The 20,963-nt window shown below is 43.2% G+C and overlaps 2 protein-coding genes across 4 annotated transcripts in view; one reads left to right on the top strand and one right to left on the bottom strand.

Moving 5' to 3' along the window:
* bin3 (bridging integrator 3) overlaps positions 1-6,081 on the top strand; it is a 41,230-nt gene extending 35,149 nt beyond the window's left edge. The window contains exons 8-9 of the mRNA XM_084056217.1: positions 1,325-1,459; positions 4,359-6,081. Coding sequence (XP_083912343.1) covers positions 1,325-1,459; positions 4,359-4,505 — 282 coding nt within the window. The 3' untranslated portion in view covers positions 4,506-6,081. The remainder of the gene's footprint in view (positions 1-1,324; positions 1,460-4,358) is intronic.
* A 264-nt stretch (positions 6,082-6,345) lies between these two features.
* On the bottom strand, positions 6,346-20,393 carry acsl2 (acyl-CoA synthetase long chain family member 2). 3 transcript variants are annotated; one of them, XM_084056214.1, is made up of 20 exons: positions 20,295-20,393; positions 14,970-15,220; positions 14,331-14,445; positions 14,060-14,124; positions 13,871-13,972; positions 12,853-12,952; positions 12,526-12,704; positions 11,399-11,431; positions 11,129-11,180; positions 10,874-10,947; positions 10,454-10,531; positions 10,228-10,362; positions 9,351-9,485; positions 8,730-8,898; positions 8,520-8,608; positions 8,306-8,422; positions 8,076-8,219; positions 7,641-7,742; positions 7,480-7,551; positions 6,346-7,088 (listed from the first exon to the last, which is right to left on the bottom strand). In XM_084056214.1, exons 2-20 carry the CDS (start codon positions 15,216-15,218, stop codon positions 6,948-6,950), a joined length of 2,151 nt encoding a protein of 716 aa, XP_083912340.1. In that variant the 5' UTR covers positions 15,219-15,220; positions 20,295-20,393; the 3' UTR covers positions 6,346-6,947. The 3 variants fall into 3 exon arrangements, with proteins under 3 accessions (XP_083912340.1, XP_083912341.1, XP_083912342.1); XM_084056215.1 differs by lacking the exon at positions 20,295-20,393 and adding an exon at positions 17,675-17,899; XM_084056216.1 differs by lacking the exon at positions 20,295-20,393 and adding an exon at positions 17,679-17,899.
* Positions 20,394-20,963: the final 570 nt, after the last annotated feature.

Here is a 20,963-nt window from a genome sequence, read left to right as displayed (position 1 = left end):
TAAAAGATTGTGGCCAAGTGGTTAAAGTCTTGCATCGCTGCACGTGTTGGTCCACTTGAACTCTTCCCTCTGTCCCTGCAGAGGAGCAGAGTTCATGCGCTAAGTTGCCAGTATTTTGAATAGAGTGCAATAAGTGAACAAGACAAATGCTGACTGGATATGAACAAAAATAGTTGAGCACATGCATACTGTACATGTGCGCTCCCCTCACCCACGCAAGCTACCAGGCTCTCAAGTATTGCCTTTTCAAAAAAAGGCATCACTGCAGATCCACAGGCGCGTAATTGAGAATTGTGGACACACACGCATAAGCACACACACTCTCACACACCTGCGCACACCGAGGCCACTACAGGCACACACACACATTCACAGATAGTGCTGCAGTATTGCCTGGGTTCTAACACATCCTCACATGGCGAGCCACCCACACACATTGAGAAAAGCACTGTCAGGGGAACAAAGCCTGAAGAGGCCTCGTACATCCCTGCCCTTTGAATCTCTCTGCACTTAAAGAAATGATCCTGACAAAACACGAGCACGCCATTTCAGGATATGTAAAAGAGGGGGGGGGGGGGGCAGAAGAAAATCTGAAGAAGACGCTTATTAATTGACACGGACGATGCAATATCCACAATGAGTTGTATCCACAACAACAACAACTTCCCGCAATAATAGATATCCTCACACTAGCTCTGGCTCACACATGCATCCATGGTGCATCCCATAATTCCTAGCTCCATGCCTACATGACTACCCACCAATACACACACACACACACACACACACACACACACACACACACACACACACACACACACATACACATACACATACACACATACACACACACATACACATACACATACACATACACACATACACATACACATACACACACACACACACACACACACACACACACACACACACACACACACACACACACACACACACACACACATCTCCTGCCTTGGAGTCCTCACAGCCAAGTCTGCCCACATTACCCACTCCTCCTCACTGTGGTCGTGATTACTGCCTTTTTCTTAGATTTTTTTTTTTTCTTTCTTTTTTTTTCAGTCTCTTTCCGTGGGAATTTGGCAAATGTTTTTGTTTTTCTAATGAACTATAAGAAACTGCACTGTCGAAATGTTTCTCACGTGTAGTTTGTTCGTCTTTGCAATAAGAATTAGAAAAAGAAAGAAAGAAAGGTAAAACTTGGATGATTTGGTTTGTTGATATGGGAGACTGTTGCGTAAAGCTAAAAGTGATGGTGAACACCGGTGGTGTGTGCTCCTTCAACCCCTCACCTCCACCCCAACAGGCCAGAGAGGAGCTCAGACCGGTCAGGGAGGACTTTGAGGCCAAAAACAAGCAGCTGCTGGACGAGATGCCCAAGTTCTACCACAGCCGCATCGATTACTTCCAGCCCAGCTTTGAGGCACTCATCCGAGCACAGGTTAGTGCTTCACGTGGACGTGCACACACACACACACACAAACTTAATGCACACAGCGAGTGGTTGCTCCTGCAGACGATGGGTCAAACAGTGGAGAAAGTGTGTTGTGAAGGAGTGCCTTATCCTAGCCTCCCGTCTCTGTCCACACAGCGCTAATGTAATTAACCCTCAGTGACGGCCCACAACACTGCGTATAGCCTGGGAAGGCCACGTCTGTCTGGCTCCACTCTGGCCCTGCTAGCCCTTCTCTAACCTGGCGCTGTTTGGCTTCCTTAAAGCAGCTGGGCGTCTGCAGCAGCGCCATTGCCCCCAGCCTGCCACAGACCAGCCTTGTCATTTCCTTTTTTTTGACAGTTAACTGGCACATGCTCCTAATTAGTGAAACAAGATTATCCTTAGACCTTATGTCAATTTATAGGATTACAGGATGAACTTGCCTTTTAAACTATACATTTACCTTACCCAGGGTCAACTCTCAAGTTCAGGTCAGCTCTATCAAAGTGTAAACTGAGTTTTTGCTTGCTTAATCTCTAGTGTCATTGGCATGAGAACCTTCCTTAATTGTCACTATTAAGCTATTATTCACTTACACATGTTTCCCTTATTGCATGTTTTCCACTTCATCTTCATTCATGTATCTATCACACACACACACACGCACATGCGTGCGCGTACACATGCATGCACACACACACACACACGCACACGCACACACACAAAGCAACACGTGGGTGGCCAGTGCACCAGTGGAACTCATCGCTGGCCCGAGCACACGTGCTCAGTGTAGTTCTCCACTCCCTTTCCTCCAGGCTAGCGTTGCAGAGCTCCCCAAGGCTGTAGAATCAAGCACAATGGCTGCCTTTGTTAGGAGGCTTCCAGCTCCTCCACCAGGAGTCCCATCCAGTCTCTGTCGATGGGACACATTGCTCTAGCCTGAACTGTCCACCTGTACAGATGTTGCTGAATTGAGACTTTGTCTTCACAGAATTCCCACTGTCACACTCAGTTTGTGTATTCTCTGCTGTGTGTATATTTTGTGTTTTTTTTGTTTTTCTCCTTTGTTTTCTACATGCTATTTAATTAGTCTTTGAAACAGCAATTTTTAAATCTGTTTCCTGAAGCACTTTTCCAGCAATGTGGTATAATGTATTCCCTGCTTACACTTTTCTTTCCTGTATAATTTGTGTCTGTATTTTATTGGGATAGGTTTCAGAGATGTCGTATTAGTCACAGTGCAGCACTCTTTGTATAAATATTAAGCAATCAGTGGTGTGTAAAAATGCCTTGACAAACGTCGTATAAATAAAGGCCCCGGTTTACCCAAAGGTTCCTTTTTTATACAGTAGGTGGTCAGAGTCGCTTCCTGTGCGTTGTCCCATGATGACTGGATTAATTGTGATAGAGTCTCCATGCTAAAGTGGACATCCACACACACACTGATCTGGTGTACATTATCGTCACTGGCATGGACATTTCCGATGCCCTTTCAACAAGCCACTTTTGAAAAAAAAAAAAAAAGATCCACTTTACCCCCACAAACAGCAGTAACCCAATACTCAAGGCCCACTCATGTGGTTTAGGTGGCAAATTTTGGTATAAACACAAAAGACTTTGAGACTAAGCACTGACCCAAAGGCCTCCATTAGCTGGCGAGAAATTCAATGTTGAGACTTTTGGGGATTTTTCTCCAGTAATTCTGCCAAATGTATTAGTGGTGCAAGGGTTGAAGAGCAGTATATTTTTCTTTCCAGGTTGAACTAGCCATTATTCTGATTTCATAACTCAGCTTATTGCTAAAAATCTCTTCTGCTAGCATCTACCGGTGTTCACCCTCCTCAGCTTACAGTACAACACAGGCGCAATACCAAATGAGTGACCAATACCGCCGTAAGAGCACTGTAGAGGTGATGCAGGGAGTTCCTGCCAACCAACATGGAGACAGGTTGGATTCCACTGCTTCCAGGTTGGCCGGGACCCGCAAACAATTGGCTATGTTTGCGGGTGGGAAGCCAGCAGGGGAGGGCGTACTCTGTCACTGCACCAGCGAGGTTGGTCAGGGTGCGTGTTCGGAGCAGAACAGGAAGGGATTGCGTGTTCCTCCACACATGCTAAACCTTCCTTGTGAGAACTCCTCATGTTCGGTAAAGAAGCGACTGGCAACTCCATGTGTATTAGAGAATACACGCGGTTGTCTACACCCTTCCCAGGCCAAACAGTAGGGGCTGGCAGTGACAGGGACTATACAAACGTGGGGGGGATTGGCAATGACTAAATTGGGGAGAAATTGGGAAAAAAGAGCACTAGGTTATACATGATTATGTGAATAAATATTGAGGTGTGTGGTGGTGGTTTTGGAGGGTTTCAAGGGGTTGTAGTTCCCAGTACTTTCATTCTCTGCCCACTCCTGTGGAGTCTTGTAATGTGATTAAAGTCTATTAATCATCAAAGCATACTCTCTGGGGATCTTGACTCATGAACTAGGGGAGGAAGCAGGGGTGGGATATGTCAAGAAAGCTTTCAGCGAACATTCTGCACGGCTTGTTCAGATAGGAGGAGAAAAGGCAGGGTCACTACCCACCAAAGTGCTCGCTTCTTTTTGGCTTAGAGTTGTTTGATAATGTACGGGAGCCCTCTATTCCTCCCAAATCACTTCTTGTTAGTAGGGTTGAAGAAGTGTGTGACCGGCAGCCTTAAACTGTTAAAAAGTCAAACTGAGTTTACACTGTGGGTTGGAATAGTTTGGATATGAAATTGGAGGGTGGTTTTCTTATTTCTTTGGCCGTTTTAAGAATCTGAATTGGGAAACCAAGGGTTCTCCGGTCTGTTTCTCCTGCTTCGCTTCCTTTTCGTTTCAGCCTCTACATTCTGTTAACTACCCTTATATCTTGTCTTGTCTCAGGTGGTGTACTTCACCGAGATGCACAACATCTTCAGCGAATTAACGGATCAGATCGACCAGGCGGGGCTGACGGACGAACAGAGAGAGAAGGAGAATGAGGCCAAGCTCAGTGAGCTACGCGCTCTGTCCATCGTCGCTGATGACTGACAGAGGAGGAAACATTTAACAAGGGAAGGACCGCTTCTACACACCGACTTTCCTCCCTTTCATGCTTCACTGAATGGATTGCACTCTTTCGGTTTCCTGTGTAGTTCATGTGGACAGCATTGGGCCTTAACCTGGGTAGACTGACAACTTTCTTTCCTTTCCCCCACACACGCACGCACGCACGCATACATACACACACACAATCACTGTACCCCCCACGGAGCGCTGCTCTGCTTCTTTTCTCCAATCTATTCATTCTGTCGTTCGACTCAGCCACTCACAAATGAAGCAAATGAAATGCCACATTTACTAAGCCATCAGCCCAGCGCTACATCGTAAGCCAATATATCTATTTATTTTCCAATAAAGGAATGAAGCAGTTCTTCTCAGAACTAATTAGCAGGGTAACACTTCTTGATTTCCAAATATGTCTGCACGTGTTTGTTTCCAAAGTAGGTAAGGAGGATGAAAATAATTTTCATCACGCCTGCTTTGTTAACAACAGCAAAACAATCCGTGCAGGGGTCAGATAATGCAGCAAACCTGAAGTTCCAGAAGAATTCAGTATGTCAAAACAGACTGATAGGTGCACTGTCTGGGGTGTTGGGTCAGAAGGATTTCTGTTGTGTTGATTATAACATTTGTATTATTTGCTACACTCAACCCTCAGGTTTAATCACTAATTAAGCTTTGTGCCATGATGCATGAAAGCTCCTTTACTGAGGTATTCAGGATGAATTTTGTAACATTATTTGTACATAAAGTACCTGCGTTATTGTCTTGACTGGTAGAATATCCTGAAAACAACTCGCCTGTCAAAAGAATGATTACAACTAAAAATCTGTGGAGATGTGTGGAGATCTTTGTGACATTACTAGACTGTATCAAAAATCAAAGCGGTTGCACCCTCTAGTGGAACATACCCAACACTCCCACCTGACACAATTGCAGTTTATTCACAACGTGAATCCTTTGTTCTATTGTTTGTTATTACAGGTTCTCCGATTGGGATGGGGCCTTTATACTTTAATAGACATTACAGAGTCCTGTCTTCACACACTGTATGCCATATCAAATCAAGCTGGAGAAGCCAGCTTTTGGTTTTCCCTGCTTTAGGACCAAACTGTATGGTCATCATTCCTCTTCCTTGTTGCCTTCAGGAAATGTCTCGGTAGGATGCGAATGTTAGGTGGACTTAGGAATATATCACACCAAGAAGTTGATTGTTTTATTCTTGAAAAGAGTTGGATGATGAAATTACTCTTTGAAGGAAATGCCTTTAAATGTGTGCCCTTTATCTGTGTTCTGCATTGAAGTCCTGTTTGTTTAAAGTTGGGTAATTGTATCGAGAAGGTTTTTCAAGTTAGTAGTGATTGTTAACATTAATATGTGAATATGTTATTTAATGAGTGAAAATGTTGTTAATTTAACACGAGTGGGTTTTATCATGCTTTTTAATATTTTATGAATACCAGGATTCTGATCAATTTGACTATTCTCTACACTACATACTATATTTTGCATTGTCCTTTTTCACGTACAACAAATTATAGAATAAACAATCTTAATTAATTAACAGCACCATTTTTTTTTATCATCAGTGCTGTAGTGAGACAATGTGTATATAAATATATGAGATTTCATGCATGTGAGGATTTTGCTCAAACTCTGTTCAAGGGAATGTTTCACCAGAAATAAACTCATGAGGTTTTTCAATGGCAGCAGTGATGCAATTTAATCACACAAGCATTCACAGTAACTAAAATTCATGTTCAGTGACACTTAAACAAATTAGTTAAAGTAGCATCTTCTCAACAAATTTCTGATCTTAATATTTACAGTTCAACCCTTGTATTCCATTTACAAATGTATTTGATCCAAGTTCTATCAATGGTATTAAAGGAAACATAACGGTGTCCCTTTCAAACACCTTCCTAGATGTAAGGTAGAGTGAACAGGAATGATCAGACTTGCACATTGTCAACAAAATGCAACGTACCTCTATAACTTCATAATCATAAAATGTGTATTTTTAAGTACAATTTGCCAGTTGCCACTGAAGTAATGTTGTGAAATAGTCACGGCAGGACTGTGATTCAGAAACCTATCTATATACAAGCTTGTCCAATAATCTCAGCGCTACAACAATTGTGCATTAGGAGTCTTTCTATAATTCTCAAAATAAATGGTTTTGGTCCCATTCATTGTTATTTCTCGGTGTCTATGGTACGTAAAGTGTTAATGCACATAAGTGTGATGAAGATGGACGGACTCGTGAGTTTTCAGGAGGGAATATCAATACCCCAAAATATAACTGATTGTATATTTTGATTAAGGCACGAGCCAATTGTAAGGTATTTGAACTATTATTCTGTCCTCTGCCCTACTTTTTTTTGTCCATTGATTGACAACCTTGGTGATGGTGGATTTATGAGCGGAATTCTATGTGGCCTTCTTGTTGTACATGCTTGTGATCTGTTCCTGGAAGACTCTGCGAATGTCAATACGTCTGCTCTTCAAAGTGGGCGTGAGGAGGCCATTGGCAACACTAAACATGTCTGGGTGCAAGTAAAGGTCCTTCACCTGAAAGGAGGTAAATGAAGAGAGGTGGACAACAACACTGTTAACATCTTGGTCTGTATAGCTTGGACATTTCTGTTAAAGAGCCTTGATAAAGATATCGTGGATTTATTTATCAGTGAAGTCACAACTAGGCATCATCTAGTTGAACCACAAAACGCGCTGTTGTCACATAATTTCGCGTTGCCCCTTCACTCGACAAATGTGATGTATTTTAAAATTATAATAAGTGTCAATATGACTTGCACCAACGCTAATAGCAACACTCCTTGAAAGGCTCATGAGATGAATGTCAGGGCACCATGTATGTAACTACAGACACACGTGAGATTATGATGACAATGTCATGCTATCTTTGTTCTAGGTGTGAACAATGTTGTTTGCAATTCCTCACCTGTTCAAAAGACTTCAGCCCTGCTTCCTTCCCTACAGCTGTCATGTCCTCTAATACTGCCTTCTTTACATCCTGTTTGAAGAACAAACATTCAGTTTAGAAATTCATACAGCGCCAGTGAAAGTCTAACAGACTTGGTGCACAAAGAGGTGATGACATACTGGATTCTGACACAGTTCTTCATATGATCCCGCAAATCTTCTCTCCTTGGCCCACTCGGTGAATACTTCTGGGTCGGGCACAGCGATGCCGATTAGATGAGACTGACAGCATGTAATACAAAATAAAGTCAAATGGTTTCAGACATTTTCATAAGACCATTTAAAATGTGAATAGGCTCTGTGCGTAACTGTAGTCCTGGGTTTCCCAAACTAGCTGGCACACCTGGTTCAGCTTCCGATACTTTTTCTTGATTGGCATGGCTGCAGATTTACACACATGAAGGTGTCTTTTCTATCCGGTTTTTAATCTACTGCCGCACCAAGCATGCAATGCTGTGGGAAACTGAACTGGGTATGCCACCTTGGAGAAACCCAGGATCACAGTTACGCACAAAGGCTAATAAATTACGCATATCATGTGTAGCCCTGCAGTACCTGTAAACTATCTCCATGCACAAACACCTGCAGTACCGGGACACAGCGCATGTAGACATTTTCTATCTTCTCTGGAGCTATATACTCTCCCTGGGACAGCTTGAAGATGTGCTTCTTCCTGTCAATGATGCGCAATGTCCCGTTCTGACAGAAAGGTTTTAAAGACATTAGATTTACAGTACAGTAGACCACATTGATCATGAATAGTCTTTATTTGTCACTCAGCTCACTGGAAGCCACTGGCCGACGTCCCCACTGTGCAGCCACCCGTCACTGTCCAAGGCTTCTGCTGTCTTCTCCTCATCCTTCAAATAGCCCCTGAAGACACTGGGGCCACTGATGAGGATCTAATGGTGCGAAAAGCCAGGAACGGTGTTAGTAGGTAACAGATGGTCTACTTCAAACAATATGTTAATTACTTTCCCTTTCCCAAGACTGTCTCACCTCTCCCTCTCCGTTCTTGGTGTAGTAGCTCATCTCAGGGATGTCAACTAGTTTTACCATCGCACAGGGCAAGGGAGCACCAACGTGACCTGGTGCACACATGGATACATACATGCATACTAAGGACCTGAATGACCAACATGGGTACAGAAACATTTATGTTTTTGAGGCGTTTTCAGCACAGATGCTGCGCAAACAACGGCCCTATACCTGCGCTCCAATCTCCCGGCATAGAGAATGTGCAGCCTGCGGTGCACTCAGTCTGTCCGTAACCCTCAAAGATCAGACATCCCAGAGTGGCCCTGAGGAAGGACAGCACAGTTGGGGAGATGGGCGCTGATGCTGTAAGGATGAACCGCAGATTTCCTCCCAAATTGGCCTGGAATAGAGGGGGGATGTGGGATACAGATGTTATATAGTTGTAGCGATGGTAAATGTCCCACAACGTTTTACAGCATGTTTGCTGAAATACTGCTTCACCTGTGCTACACTCTAATGAATTGTTTTAAAAGAAAAAACATGGTTTGCTTGCTTGCTTTCTTCATTGTCACAAGATAAAAGGATTGTCTGACAACAAACTGGTTAAGAGATACTGTTGTAGATAGTGGTCTACGGTGTCATTCAGACCACTGTGATTGTTCTCTTAAGGTTCTAAATGCTTCACTTAAGCTCCGTCATACGACGGTGTTGCACACTGAAAATAGCAGATCTTCAAGCCCACAATGCATCGCATCCATGGCGCACTGGCTTGTAGGTCGGCTATTTTCAATACGAGTATAAAACCAGTACAAAACTGTCTTGTCTTGGGCGAATCTTGGATCTGTCACTGACCTGAATCCTGTTGAACACAAGCTTGTCCCACAGACTGTTGTTGCGTACAACCCCACTGCCAAGCTCTGCCTGCTTCCTCCGCACAGCGTAGTGAAGCACAGCTCGGCGCAGCGGAGACGTCACTGAACCGAGGATCTACTCAGGCAAGTCGACACAAACGTACTGAATGTAGTATTAAGCTTAAAGCAGTGTTACATTAACCATAGTAAATAAAATCAATTTCCAGTGTCCAGAATATATATATATATATTTTTTTTTAAATAATTTTTATCCCACGATTTTGTAACCCATATTTTTTCACCCAGTGCCAATTGCCTATGTAATCCTGGGCACTACTCTCCCTCTGCCAGCCTAGGGAGAGCCCAAGCTGAAGCTCATGCCTCCTTCAGTGCATGAGGAGCAAGCAGGCCGCTTCTTATCACCCGACAGGGGGGAGTTTCCCTGGTTAGACGTAGCGCGTGGAAGGAACACGTTATTCCAACCAGTTCCTTTCCCCTCCATCAGGCGCCCCGGCTGACCAGGGGGAGGCAGTATAGTGACCAGGATTACCACGTGTTTTTGTGAGGGTATTAACTACCCTAGGAGACACGGGGAGAACATGCAAACTCCACACAGAGTAGAACCTTTCACCAACCCCACCTAGGGTATGGGCGCTGATGACGCGGAGGAGAGAACACGCCCCCAGCGCCCACAGCGTCCCCGGCGGGAATCGAACCCAGGACCTTCTAGCTGTGAGGCGACAGTGCTACCGACTGCGCCACCGTGCCCCCAGAGACGGTGGCATTTGTCATGTTTTTTTTTTAAAGTAAGGAAAAACATACATCAACATACATAAATAATAATACTGCAGTATGGGTGAAAATATTACTTTACTGACTTTGTCATAGATGCGGTTGAGCAAGCGAGGCACTACAGGAAAGAAGGTGGGCTTGAGAGTTTTAATGTCATCCATGAGGAGAGAGATGTCACCTTGGTAGAATCCTACTCTGGCCCCGTGGCAGAACATGGACACCTGCAAGACGGGTAGGTCTGATTTATATTTAAAAAACGCATACACAGACACGTTGACGATGATCACAAAACGGGGACAGAGGTTAAACTACCTGAATCATCCTCTCAAACATATGAGCAAGGGGGAGATAAGAGATCGACACGTCCTCTTGTTGTATCACAAATGATCCCTAGGATGGACAAAGAAACAAAAAATAAAAACTGGGAATATTTTGAATCACGTCGTTGGCAAAACCAAATGTTTTCAAACCGAATGTAATGTATAGCAATCACAGATATAATCTAGCTTTCACAATAGCAATTAGATGAGAGAATATTTTACAGAGGCAATTAGCTCAAGTGCCTTCCAGTTGCAAGGACAATCAAACATCCAATTAATCATGCCATTACACACAGCAGGGAGAGAGAGAACGTATGGAGACTAGTGTAGATGGTGACAGAGAAATGAGATGAACTGAATGTAGCCGTGAAGCTGTTTTCAATTAGGGAATGAGGATGTCGTGCAGACAGACCTCCAGGATCTTAATAACAGAGGAGGTGTTGGAGGCGATGTTGCCGTGGGTGATCATGGCTCCCTTAGGCTTCCCTGGATAAATAAACAAGGCATTACTGCAGTGGCCTGTGTGGCAATGGAAGACTATATAGCCATGCCATAATGAGCGGTTGTTAGTAGGCGTTTGATGGACGCTTTTCTAACAACGCAAGTGACCTCAAGAGTTAAGGACCAGAAGCGTAATTATGGGGAGACTTTATGAAATGCTCGGTACCTGTGGTTCCACTGGTGAAGCACACTACAGCCAGATCCTGAGGTTGGGGCGGCTGCAAGTAAACAGCAATACAAAAAAACATGAATATGAACACGACAAAAGGCTTCCATACACTTCTGGTTTAATCCTCAGCAAAAACTGAAGGCTTAAGACATCTTTTGCGAGACGGCTAATGAGAAAATCTGCTTCCTTTGTATTTAAAGGCTAATTACATATTTATTGGATCCTTTTTGATGCAGCAACATAGCTGGTGAGAGGCGGTAAACTCACCACAGGATCTTTGAGGTTCTGCCGTCCCATATCCTACGATGGGAAAAGAAAGGTTTTAAGTTATAATTAAATTGTTTGAATCAATCACGTAAGGCAGAGTAAATAATTTAGTTTGCCATATTACAGTACTAGAGGTTCGGGCCGCTATGCAGCCCTCACACTTACGTCGCACTGCAGATCCAACCGCTATGTCTGAGTCATAGTGATGGGGGATTTTTCAGAGTACCCGTTGCACCCTTCTGTCTGTGTCCCTTTTGTGCCCATATATGGAGATCTCTGTATCTGTCTGTCTACCTGTATCCCTTTTAAGCCCATATATGGAGATTCCTGATGTCATCAGTATATGCCCATACATTGTCATGGCCATATATGGGCATATCCGTTGGATTTGTTGTTCTGGACAACTGGATATCTAATATATGCCTATATAATTACGTATGGACATATTTGTCGGACCGCATATCCAAACTACTCAACGGTGGGAACCGCACTCTCTTGAGTCCTTGCCGATGTGAGCGACGAGTTTGAAGTTGGTTGGTCCCATATATGCAGTATGCACATGACCATATATGGGCTTAGCGGTCGGATCTGTGGCTCTGGACAACCGGTCATAATGACATGCCTATATATGGCCGTATCGGGTTTGTTTATGGTTATGTCAGAGTGATGTGGCTGTGGTCCGCCTGCCGGCGGCCCACCCTCCCATTAGCTAATATATAGGATTATATAGGTTATACAGCAATTCAAGTATTTGACAGGCTTCAGGACCTACCGCTGGCTACACTGACAACAGCTGATATCTTTGAGGTACCCTGGTCAACCTGTAAAGAATGCTGACAACTGTCGACATAATCACAATGTTAAGGGCTCAAATCCGACTCAAGGCCACTGTTCCTTTTATATCCTGTTTACACTGTACTAAAGCATTATAATCTTAAACACTCTTTGTATCTTTGATGTTTCTTGAAAGCAACCACAAAATACACGGCAGCAAACAATATGCCTTGACTACAACCATTTTAGTGAAAAACATGCCATACCCAGTGCCGTGAGAAGAGAACTATTGAGCATAGAAGCTCTACAACCTCTGTGTTTGTTACATAACCGAGTTCTTATGTATCGCTCACCATGAGCTGTGATAGGTGCAAAATCTCCACTCCACACTTCTTTCCCCTGTCCAGTAAGGCATCACTGAAGTCGTTGAAAAGCACCAGACAGGACAGGGTGGGAGTGTCCCCCTTCTCCTTGTTCTCCAAAAGGGCTGTAGCCTTCTCCTCCTTATCACAGATCACCAAGGCGATCTCCGCTAAAAGTGGACAATGATTAACAGTTGTACTTAACTTGCAATAATGTCACACTGATGTACAGTGACAGTGAGTATTTTAATTGCTCGCCCAAAGACAATAAATATCACATTGAATTTCATTGGTGGTGCTTTCAGGGGGTTGTCTTACCTAGGTTGAGTATGTGAACCATTGCTTCCAACCCCAGCGTCTCATATAGAGGCACCACTGCCATAGAGTAGCTGTAACAGGCCAGCTCTGAAATGATCCACTGTTGCCAATAGATGGAGACAGAGTAACACGGTTAGACTCACTTCCTGTCTCATATCATAACTGTGTACTGTGTAGTAGGGATGCGCAGGTCGACTTTTGACCTGAAGGTCAACAAAACGCTCAAAAAACAAAAAAAGTCACAAAAGCAAAATTATCATCTTTTCCTCTGGCTTAAATATTGGTTCATAAGGATGTGGGTCTACAGTATGTTATTTTAATTTTCACCATGTCAGACAGTTGCAGGCGGGAGAATAGCAATTGCTGGTAAGTTTGTTTCATGCCAGAGTCAACAGGAGCATCACTACATCGGAGTACATCAAGAGTTTGAAATAGTACAGAGCTTTGGCCGCAAACATGAATCATTATTAATAGTTTTTAAAAGAATTTAACAGTCCTTTTTTCAAAACCATAATACGGTTGATGTTGAGTAAATCAAAATGACGTGGTACAATACATTATTGGGTAGATTGTTCTGCTGCCACAGAGCCATGACTGAGAAGAAGGACCAATCATGTTTCACTTCACTGTCTACTTTTTTTAAAACAAGAAATCAGGTCAATTCTGTGGTCCTTTTTGGTATGACATAATTACTTTTCTCACCTTGCCCTCAGGGTGTTTTACCCCCCTCGAAAGTGATAATTAAAAATAGGCAAAACAACAGGTAGTTGACTGTTGATGAACTCCTATTGAGGTATGCAAAGTTGCAAACAAAAGAATGTAAGCTAGATGGTCTGTGAAAACTTAAACGACTCATTTAAGCTGCACTCTTAACTGCCTACCAGCGATGCAGCTGGTAGGCAGAGATGACCTTACATGCCATAACCAAAAATATATTCTAAAACTCAAAAGTAACCACCCAGTGTGTGGGAACAAATATAAAAATAAAAATAAATAGAATGGGCATAATGTTGTGTACCTCTGGCCTGTTCTGTGCAAATATTCCAACAAACTGCTCCGGGTTCGGCTGGCAGCCTTTGGCCAGCAGCCCAGAACCCAGCACCTGTGCTTGCTCAGCCACCTGAAATAGCAGGATCATCAGTGAGGAACAGTGTTATATAAAACCTCTGTGATACTTGTGTATCAAAATAACGAATATCTGGCAGACCTCTGTGTAGGGAATCCACTCATAGGGCTGCCCTGGCTTCCTGAAACCTAGACATGGGCCATTTCCTGGGGGTCACAACATGCATGTAATTTAGTTTAAAAAAAGCTATTAATCCAAAGTATTTACGACATAGATACAAATCTATTTCTTAATCGGTTATTCTGCAATAACGACACAAATAGAGGGATGTCACCAATGTGTGACATCCCTCCGTCCGGAGGGATGTCACACCACCCCCCACCCCGACTTCTGCCGAAGCACAGCAGCTTACCAGCAATCCTCAGGCCTCTCTGGAACATGTCATACGCAGTCCTGGTGTCATCATAGTAAAATTCTAACAGTGAGTCATCCTTAAGAAGTGCAGAACGTCTACAGCTGGGCTCTCCCTATAACAAACACCCAAAAAACAAAAATGTTTATTATGCGACTTCACCCTTTTTGAAAAATGTCACACAGCAGAGGTATAAAGCCTGAGTTATACTTGGTTGCGCATAGTGTTGCACACCGGAAATAGCGGATCTGCAAGATCACAAGATCAGCAATTTTCGGTGCGCACAGTTAAGTATACTGAACATGATCAGGCCTACTGTAATATTCACAACAGATTCAGATTAGAATCGGAGTTCTCTTTTTTTGTCAGGTATGTTTACACATACAAGGAAGTACAAGGAATTTGCCCCGGTGAGTTTGGTGCATCAAACTGAATCAACAGTATATCATTTACTGCTATTTATTCAAAATATTAAGATAAACATAAAAAGAAGCCAGAAAACAATTCTGTATATAATGTTTTTGTTAAATGAGCCATACTGGTACATTTGTACACTCTTTGATGAACACTTGAATTTCACTGTGTATAGAGACTATAGAGGCTGGTATGGAACCAAGATCAGAACCATGATCCACTCACCTGGACAGCCACAGACTGGGCTTGTAGATCACAGGGGGGACGCATGGGTCGAGGACGTGTCACCAGCCAGTAAGCAGTAAGTGAGGCCAGGGCCCCTATACCTAACAGAGAGGACGGGGACAGAGAGAGGGAGGAGAGAGAGAAAGAAGACAGAGGGAAAGAGGGAAGAAGACTCCAGATGTCCTCAGATTCCGGCACTTTAATTCCACCGTTGGCACGAATTGATCGTAACCACTCTTGAAAATGCATAACTGAGAGGGGGGAAGACAGAGAGACAGGGGAGACAGAGGGGAGGGGGCAGTGTGATGAATGAATGACGTGGATAATGGACTCCAGTGAAACGGGAGGCAATTATATACCGGTAGTGCTTTCAAAGACTCTGCTCACTGTTGCTGAGAATTATGCACAAAAGTGTCATTGTATGGTGAAGTAAAAAAAACAAAAAAAGATGCTTTGCTGAAGGAAATAGGCTACAGCACAAAGAATGAACCTTGACTATTGTATGCCCATACCATTAACTGGTTAACAAAATTCCTACTTGTCAGTACGTCCACGGACACAAACGGCATACAAACACGGTACCAGCCTATCTAATTCATCTGTAACGTAATGTAGTCATTACAGCGCTTGAAACATATTGCTGTAAAAAAAAAAGTGGTTCAATAATACATTCTTTTCACAATTGTCAAGGGAAAAACATTTCATGAAAAGACAGCATTTGTACACTGCCTCACATATACGTTTCATCACCATCTCAACTCTGCAGAACAACCCAGCTTGATAAGGCATAGGAATAAAACAACCTGCCCCCTTTTGTTACAGTAACACACAGCCCTGTTCTGATTCTGTTTCAATGCCTAGCTGAACAACCCTGGGCCACAGGCTTGGCAGAGTGGGGGACTCAGGAGAGAAAAGAAAAGGCCTGGCCAGTAAACTGGGAAGGGGGGGGCATCAGGAAGTAACCATGATTGGCTTAACAGAAACAGGCGCTGAGGTTACTCTCAGTCATGTTGTACCGCTGCTTTGTCGTCCCAACAAAGATGGGACAAGAGAACGAACAAGGTTGAGAGGAGTTTGAGTTGCAGCCGTGTACAGTAGTGTGGGGTTGGTGGTTGGTAAGATGGGGTGAGGGGGAGGGATGGCGCGATGGCTCATAGCCTGTAGTTCCGCCCCGTAGGTCTGTGCCAGAGATTTAATAGTTCACGCTCCCCAAAAAAACGTAATGTTTCAGGAAGAAAAACTGGGAAAGCATCCAACGACATCACAACAAACTTTTTAATTACCTTCACTGTTCATTCACACACACAATTTTTGCTTTTATTCTTGCCTATCCCACACATTTGCCCCCCAAAATTGCCCCAATGCACTTTAATTTGATTGGGGCACGTAAATTGATCCACCAACAAATAAATACAACCCTCTCCAGCTGCCAATGCCCCCACCCAAAAACTCCACCACCTCCCCCTGCCCAAATAGCCCTCAACCTCTCACCCAGTTTACCCCCTCTCCCCCTCCTTAAAAGAAGAGGGGGTAGAGAGTGATGTCCCTCCCTTCTCCTCTCTCTCCCAGGCCAATCTTGCCCCACTTCCTTATCCTTGGAAAAGATGAATGAAGCAAATGCCACACTTCCTCAACACATTTATAATCCTCATGATGCTTTGAGTTATGTGAACTAAAAACGTTTAACTTGCCACTTTGCACCTGTTGGACCAGCAATGCAAATGAGGATCGACATGGATCCTTTTAGGTATATAACATGGGAATGAATGGTCTTTTGAGATGTGGCACATGGGGGAAAAAATGATGCTTCATTGTGAGAAGAATATCCCCTGCTGTAGCAGCCCATTTCTCTCCTTTTATCTGCCCGAATGTGCTATCACCCCTTCCTCCCTCGCTTCCATTCATAATGGCTATTGTCAGGGCTAGACAGGCACTATTGTGCTCAAAGCACTTACTCCCTATCAGAGCCCAGAGAAAGAAGAATAACAGAGACTTTTGAAGCTACATTTTCTACAACAGTCACCAAGCAAAATTTCTACCTTTAGAAATTGTAATAGACACCAATGAGCATCCTAGACATTCCTGAATTTCCTGTGGGTAGGCTATAATTTCACAATGCTACAAATGATTGTATAACCCCAATAATGTAACAGCTTCACACACCTTGTAATAGAATGCTTGTACATGTTTAAATTGTGATTAAATAAAACCTGTGGTTAAAGTGTATGTTTGTCCCAGCACACAAGCCACCTCTAAAGTGTGACATAGATTCCCCAGTCTGAATACTTGGTGAGGCTCATTTTAAAAGGTGCTATAAAACGCCATCCTGCTGTTTCCAGGGAAATGGCAAATACTTCCCAGTGGCAGTTTACATGTCTGTGCACTTCACCCCTGCTGACAAGTAGAGACAGAGCTGAGAACCTAGCAAAAATTCTGTATGGCACAAAAAAAACAACACCATGGCTTACCCTGTCAATCAAACAATTAGGTTTCGATAAGAACCTGTATGGCAGGTAATCTTTCACAATGATTAAAACAGAAGTATATGTTTTCACCATTCCAGACACCCTCACAAATCTAAACAACGTAAAAATGCAAGCACAACAATTGCTTTCAATCAGGATCTGTGTGGCAATAAATGATCTGAATTAACTGGTAAAATGAATTAAAACAAAATGCTTTCAGCCCTCCACACTTCTACATACCTACACAAACCTGACACCCAAGATGACTAGTAAGGTTGGTCTCCTGCTTGAGCCAAGGTCACGTAGTACTTATTCCACTTTTAATGATCAGAAGGAAAACGCTGCCACTAAAAAATATATATATATGAATCACATGAACAGTGCAAACACAGCACAGTAGCTTAGGGAATCTCTCTGGTAAAAGCAAAATGAGTGGAAATGTTATCCCTGACAAAAGAAACTACAGGAGGTAGTGAGGTGAAGAGGGGGTGGTTTATGGGGAGGGACAATGTGACATTGTTTAGTACCCACACCAACACAGACCCAGAGCAATGAACTCTTTCCATGTGCCCAGTGAACAGAATGGTCTGAGAAGAGATGAGGAGAGCACAGGGGGACACGTGAGGATGGGGAGGGAATGAGCAAGGGGATGTGGGACTGAAATGGCACTGTTTTTTCCCAAATGAAGCATGAAGAACACAGACATACTCGGTCACAATAAGGGCTTGTGATACAAAGAGCCGAGATGGAGAGGAATGAGAACACGTCACTCCTGGCCCTGGAAGAGCAGCCTAATAGCTCAATTAAAAGACAGTCTTTCATGGTCATAATATTTTATTGGTCATAACATATCATAATATACACCTGTATGAAATGCACTGAAAACTAAGGCGTTGCATTTCTGAATTTAGAACAGCTTTGGCTGTCATTGTAGTGGAATAGACCAATTAATTGTTTACTAACATTGAGACTGGATGCGCAGGTGATTGTTTCACGCAATCAATTTCCAACCTGTTGTTTCGGGGTGCGCTAGTTTCAGCACACCCCAAACCCCTCTTGTGTGTTGGCTAGTGTGGCACGTCCTGGCGAGACCTGATAGAATGGGTTTCATTTAGCGCATACTGGTTGCACGCATACTGGTTCTTATCAGTGTGACGTCGTCTGTTAAGGGGTCTATAGCCATAGCCTACAACAGTTTCAAAATCTTTCTGCATGATTAGAAGCACATTGATGTTTTAGAGCAGTGGTTCTCAAAGTGGGGTCTGGGGACCCACAGGGGTCCTTGAGGGGGTACCAGCCTCGGGGCCATAATTAGTTTGTATAGCATCACAATCATTTTATATGTCTTTTAAAAAATAGCAGATATACAAGATCATCATTTTTTTTGTACAAATCTTTGCTTCTGGGGGGTCCCTGCTGGCACAAAATATTTTGAGATGGGGGTCCGCGGCCAAATGCATATCATTTTGGGGGTCCTTGACATGAAAAAGTTTTATAGAGAAGAACCTTGAAAAACATTTTTAGGGGGGAAAAAATAAAGAAAGGAGCACTTGAATGACAGAGTGTTTTTGTGCAGTGGGGCAGATAGACTGCCTGGATGGCTGAGTACACAGCACAGCCTTCAGATGTCTGCTGTTTGCCCTACTGTAGCTGTAGCTATATTATTGTCATTTATGCTCTGTTGGGAGACATGGGGAATGCCAATTCAGGCGTGCATTCAATCCACACATGGACACACTTAAACATGTTGGTGGTCCAAGTTGGGAAAGGGAAAGATATAGGCTACATAACGGATATAGATCTCAAGCAAAATACATTATCCAAGGCAGTGATGGAAAGTAACTAAGTAAATGTACTCAAGTACTGTAATTATGTACAATTTGGAGGTACTTTTACTTTACTTGAGTATTTCCCATTTTCAATACTTTTACTTCTACTCCACAACTCTCAGAGGCAAAACATACATTAACCACTTCAGCCCTATTTAAACTTTGGCTATTTGAAAATAGCCGATCTACAAGCTCACAATGCATGGCGATGCAACGCGTTGATCTGTTATTTTCTGCATAATAAGTACTTTTACTTTTGGTAGTTTAGTTTAAGTAGGCTATATTTTGATACCAATACTTTTGTACTTAACTCAAGTAAATGTTGGTTACCGGACTTTTACTTGCAACAGACTATTTCTACATTGCAGTATTGATACTTTTACTTATAAGTACAACATTCAAGTACTTTTTTCACCACTGATTCAAGGGAACAAACGAGATGGGTTGAAGGAACCCTGCAGAACTAAACAGAGAACAGAGTATCCTTCTAGCCAACCGCCACGAGTTCCAACTAGTAATTATCTTGGTTGGTTCAGGGAAGAAAGAAAAAAACAAAAACAATCACAGAGCTATGCTCAACTTTTCAACAAACGCAGACGTATACAAATGCCCCCATATCCTCCGGTGGCTCTCTCTTAAGTACCACATAAAACAAAGATATGTCTCAAGTCAAGTCGTCCATAATAGACGACTTGAGACATTATCTTTGTTTTCATCACAATTAAACTTTACTGATATTGGCAGCGCAGTGTTGGCTTTTGTTGCTGTCGGTGTGGAATGGATCTTTTCCTCTGAGTGCTGAACTCGTTCATTATAATGAAAATACATTAATTTCACTCAACTTCAGGATGCATTCAACACAAAGATGTCTCAGCGACAGAACGGGAGACGCCGCCTGGCTGCAATAATAAACGATGTGTATGCTATAGGGAGTTGAAAAGTAAAGTCTCGAATACTTGATGATCTATGCTATTTAAGAGTTTAACACAGGAACAACAGGACATGCAAAAGGTAATCGGTGCTTATCTTACCTGAACGAAATGTAGGTCACCCGATTTTTCTTTAGATTGCGCTGCCTCCCAGTACTGTGTGGTAGATCCACCCGGTACCACGTGCCCACAGCGTCTCACTGCAACGCTGGACCTGGACACTTTCCCTGACGTCACTTTATAACTATTGGTATGGATGGATCAGTCTATATGGCTGGTTCTTAAACTTTTTCATGTCAAGCCTGGACCCCTAAATCAATGTGTATTTGGCCGCGGACCCCCATCTGAAAAGGTTCTGTGCCAAGTAGTCCTTCACACCGCAAAACTTGTATGGGGGGGACCCCCCATAAAAGATTTGTGGTGTGAACATTTTCATGTTCAGACATTTTCAAAGAATGTCAAGATGTTTTGAAAATAGCAGATATAGGACCCCACTTTCCTGCATTAGACCATGGGACCACCATAACTCTGAGAGTGTACAAATGAAACTGGTCCATTTGGTTTGTACGCTCTTTGTACACTCTCATTAGGTTTGTACACTCTCATTTGGTTTGTAGCCTACTCTCAGAGTTACAACCACATTTGGTTCCTAACTATTCATCAATTATCTGGGGACCCCTGGAACCCCCTCAAGGACCCCTGGGGGTCCCCAGACCCCACTTTGAGAACCAATGGTCTATGCCATGGTGTGGATTTAACTGCGTGTTTCAG

Source organism: Gymnoscopelus microlampas (genome assembly GCF_963454915.1).
Source record: "Gymnoscopelus microlampas genome assembly, chromosome: 4".
Taxonomy (NCBI): domain Eukaryota; kingdom Metazoa; phylum Chordata; class Actinopteri; order Myctophiformes; family Myctophidae; genus Gymnoscopelus; species Gymnoscopelus microlampas.
This window is presented reverse-complemented; position numbering and strand designations above follow the sequence as displayed.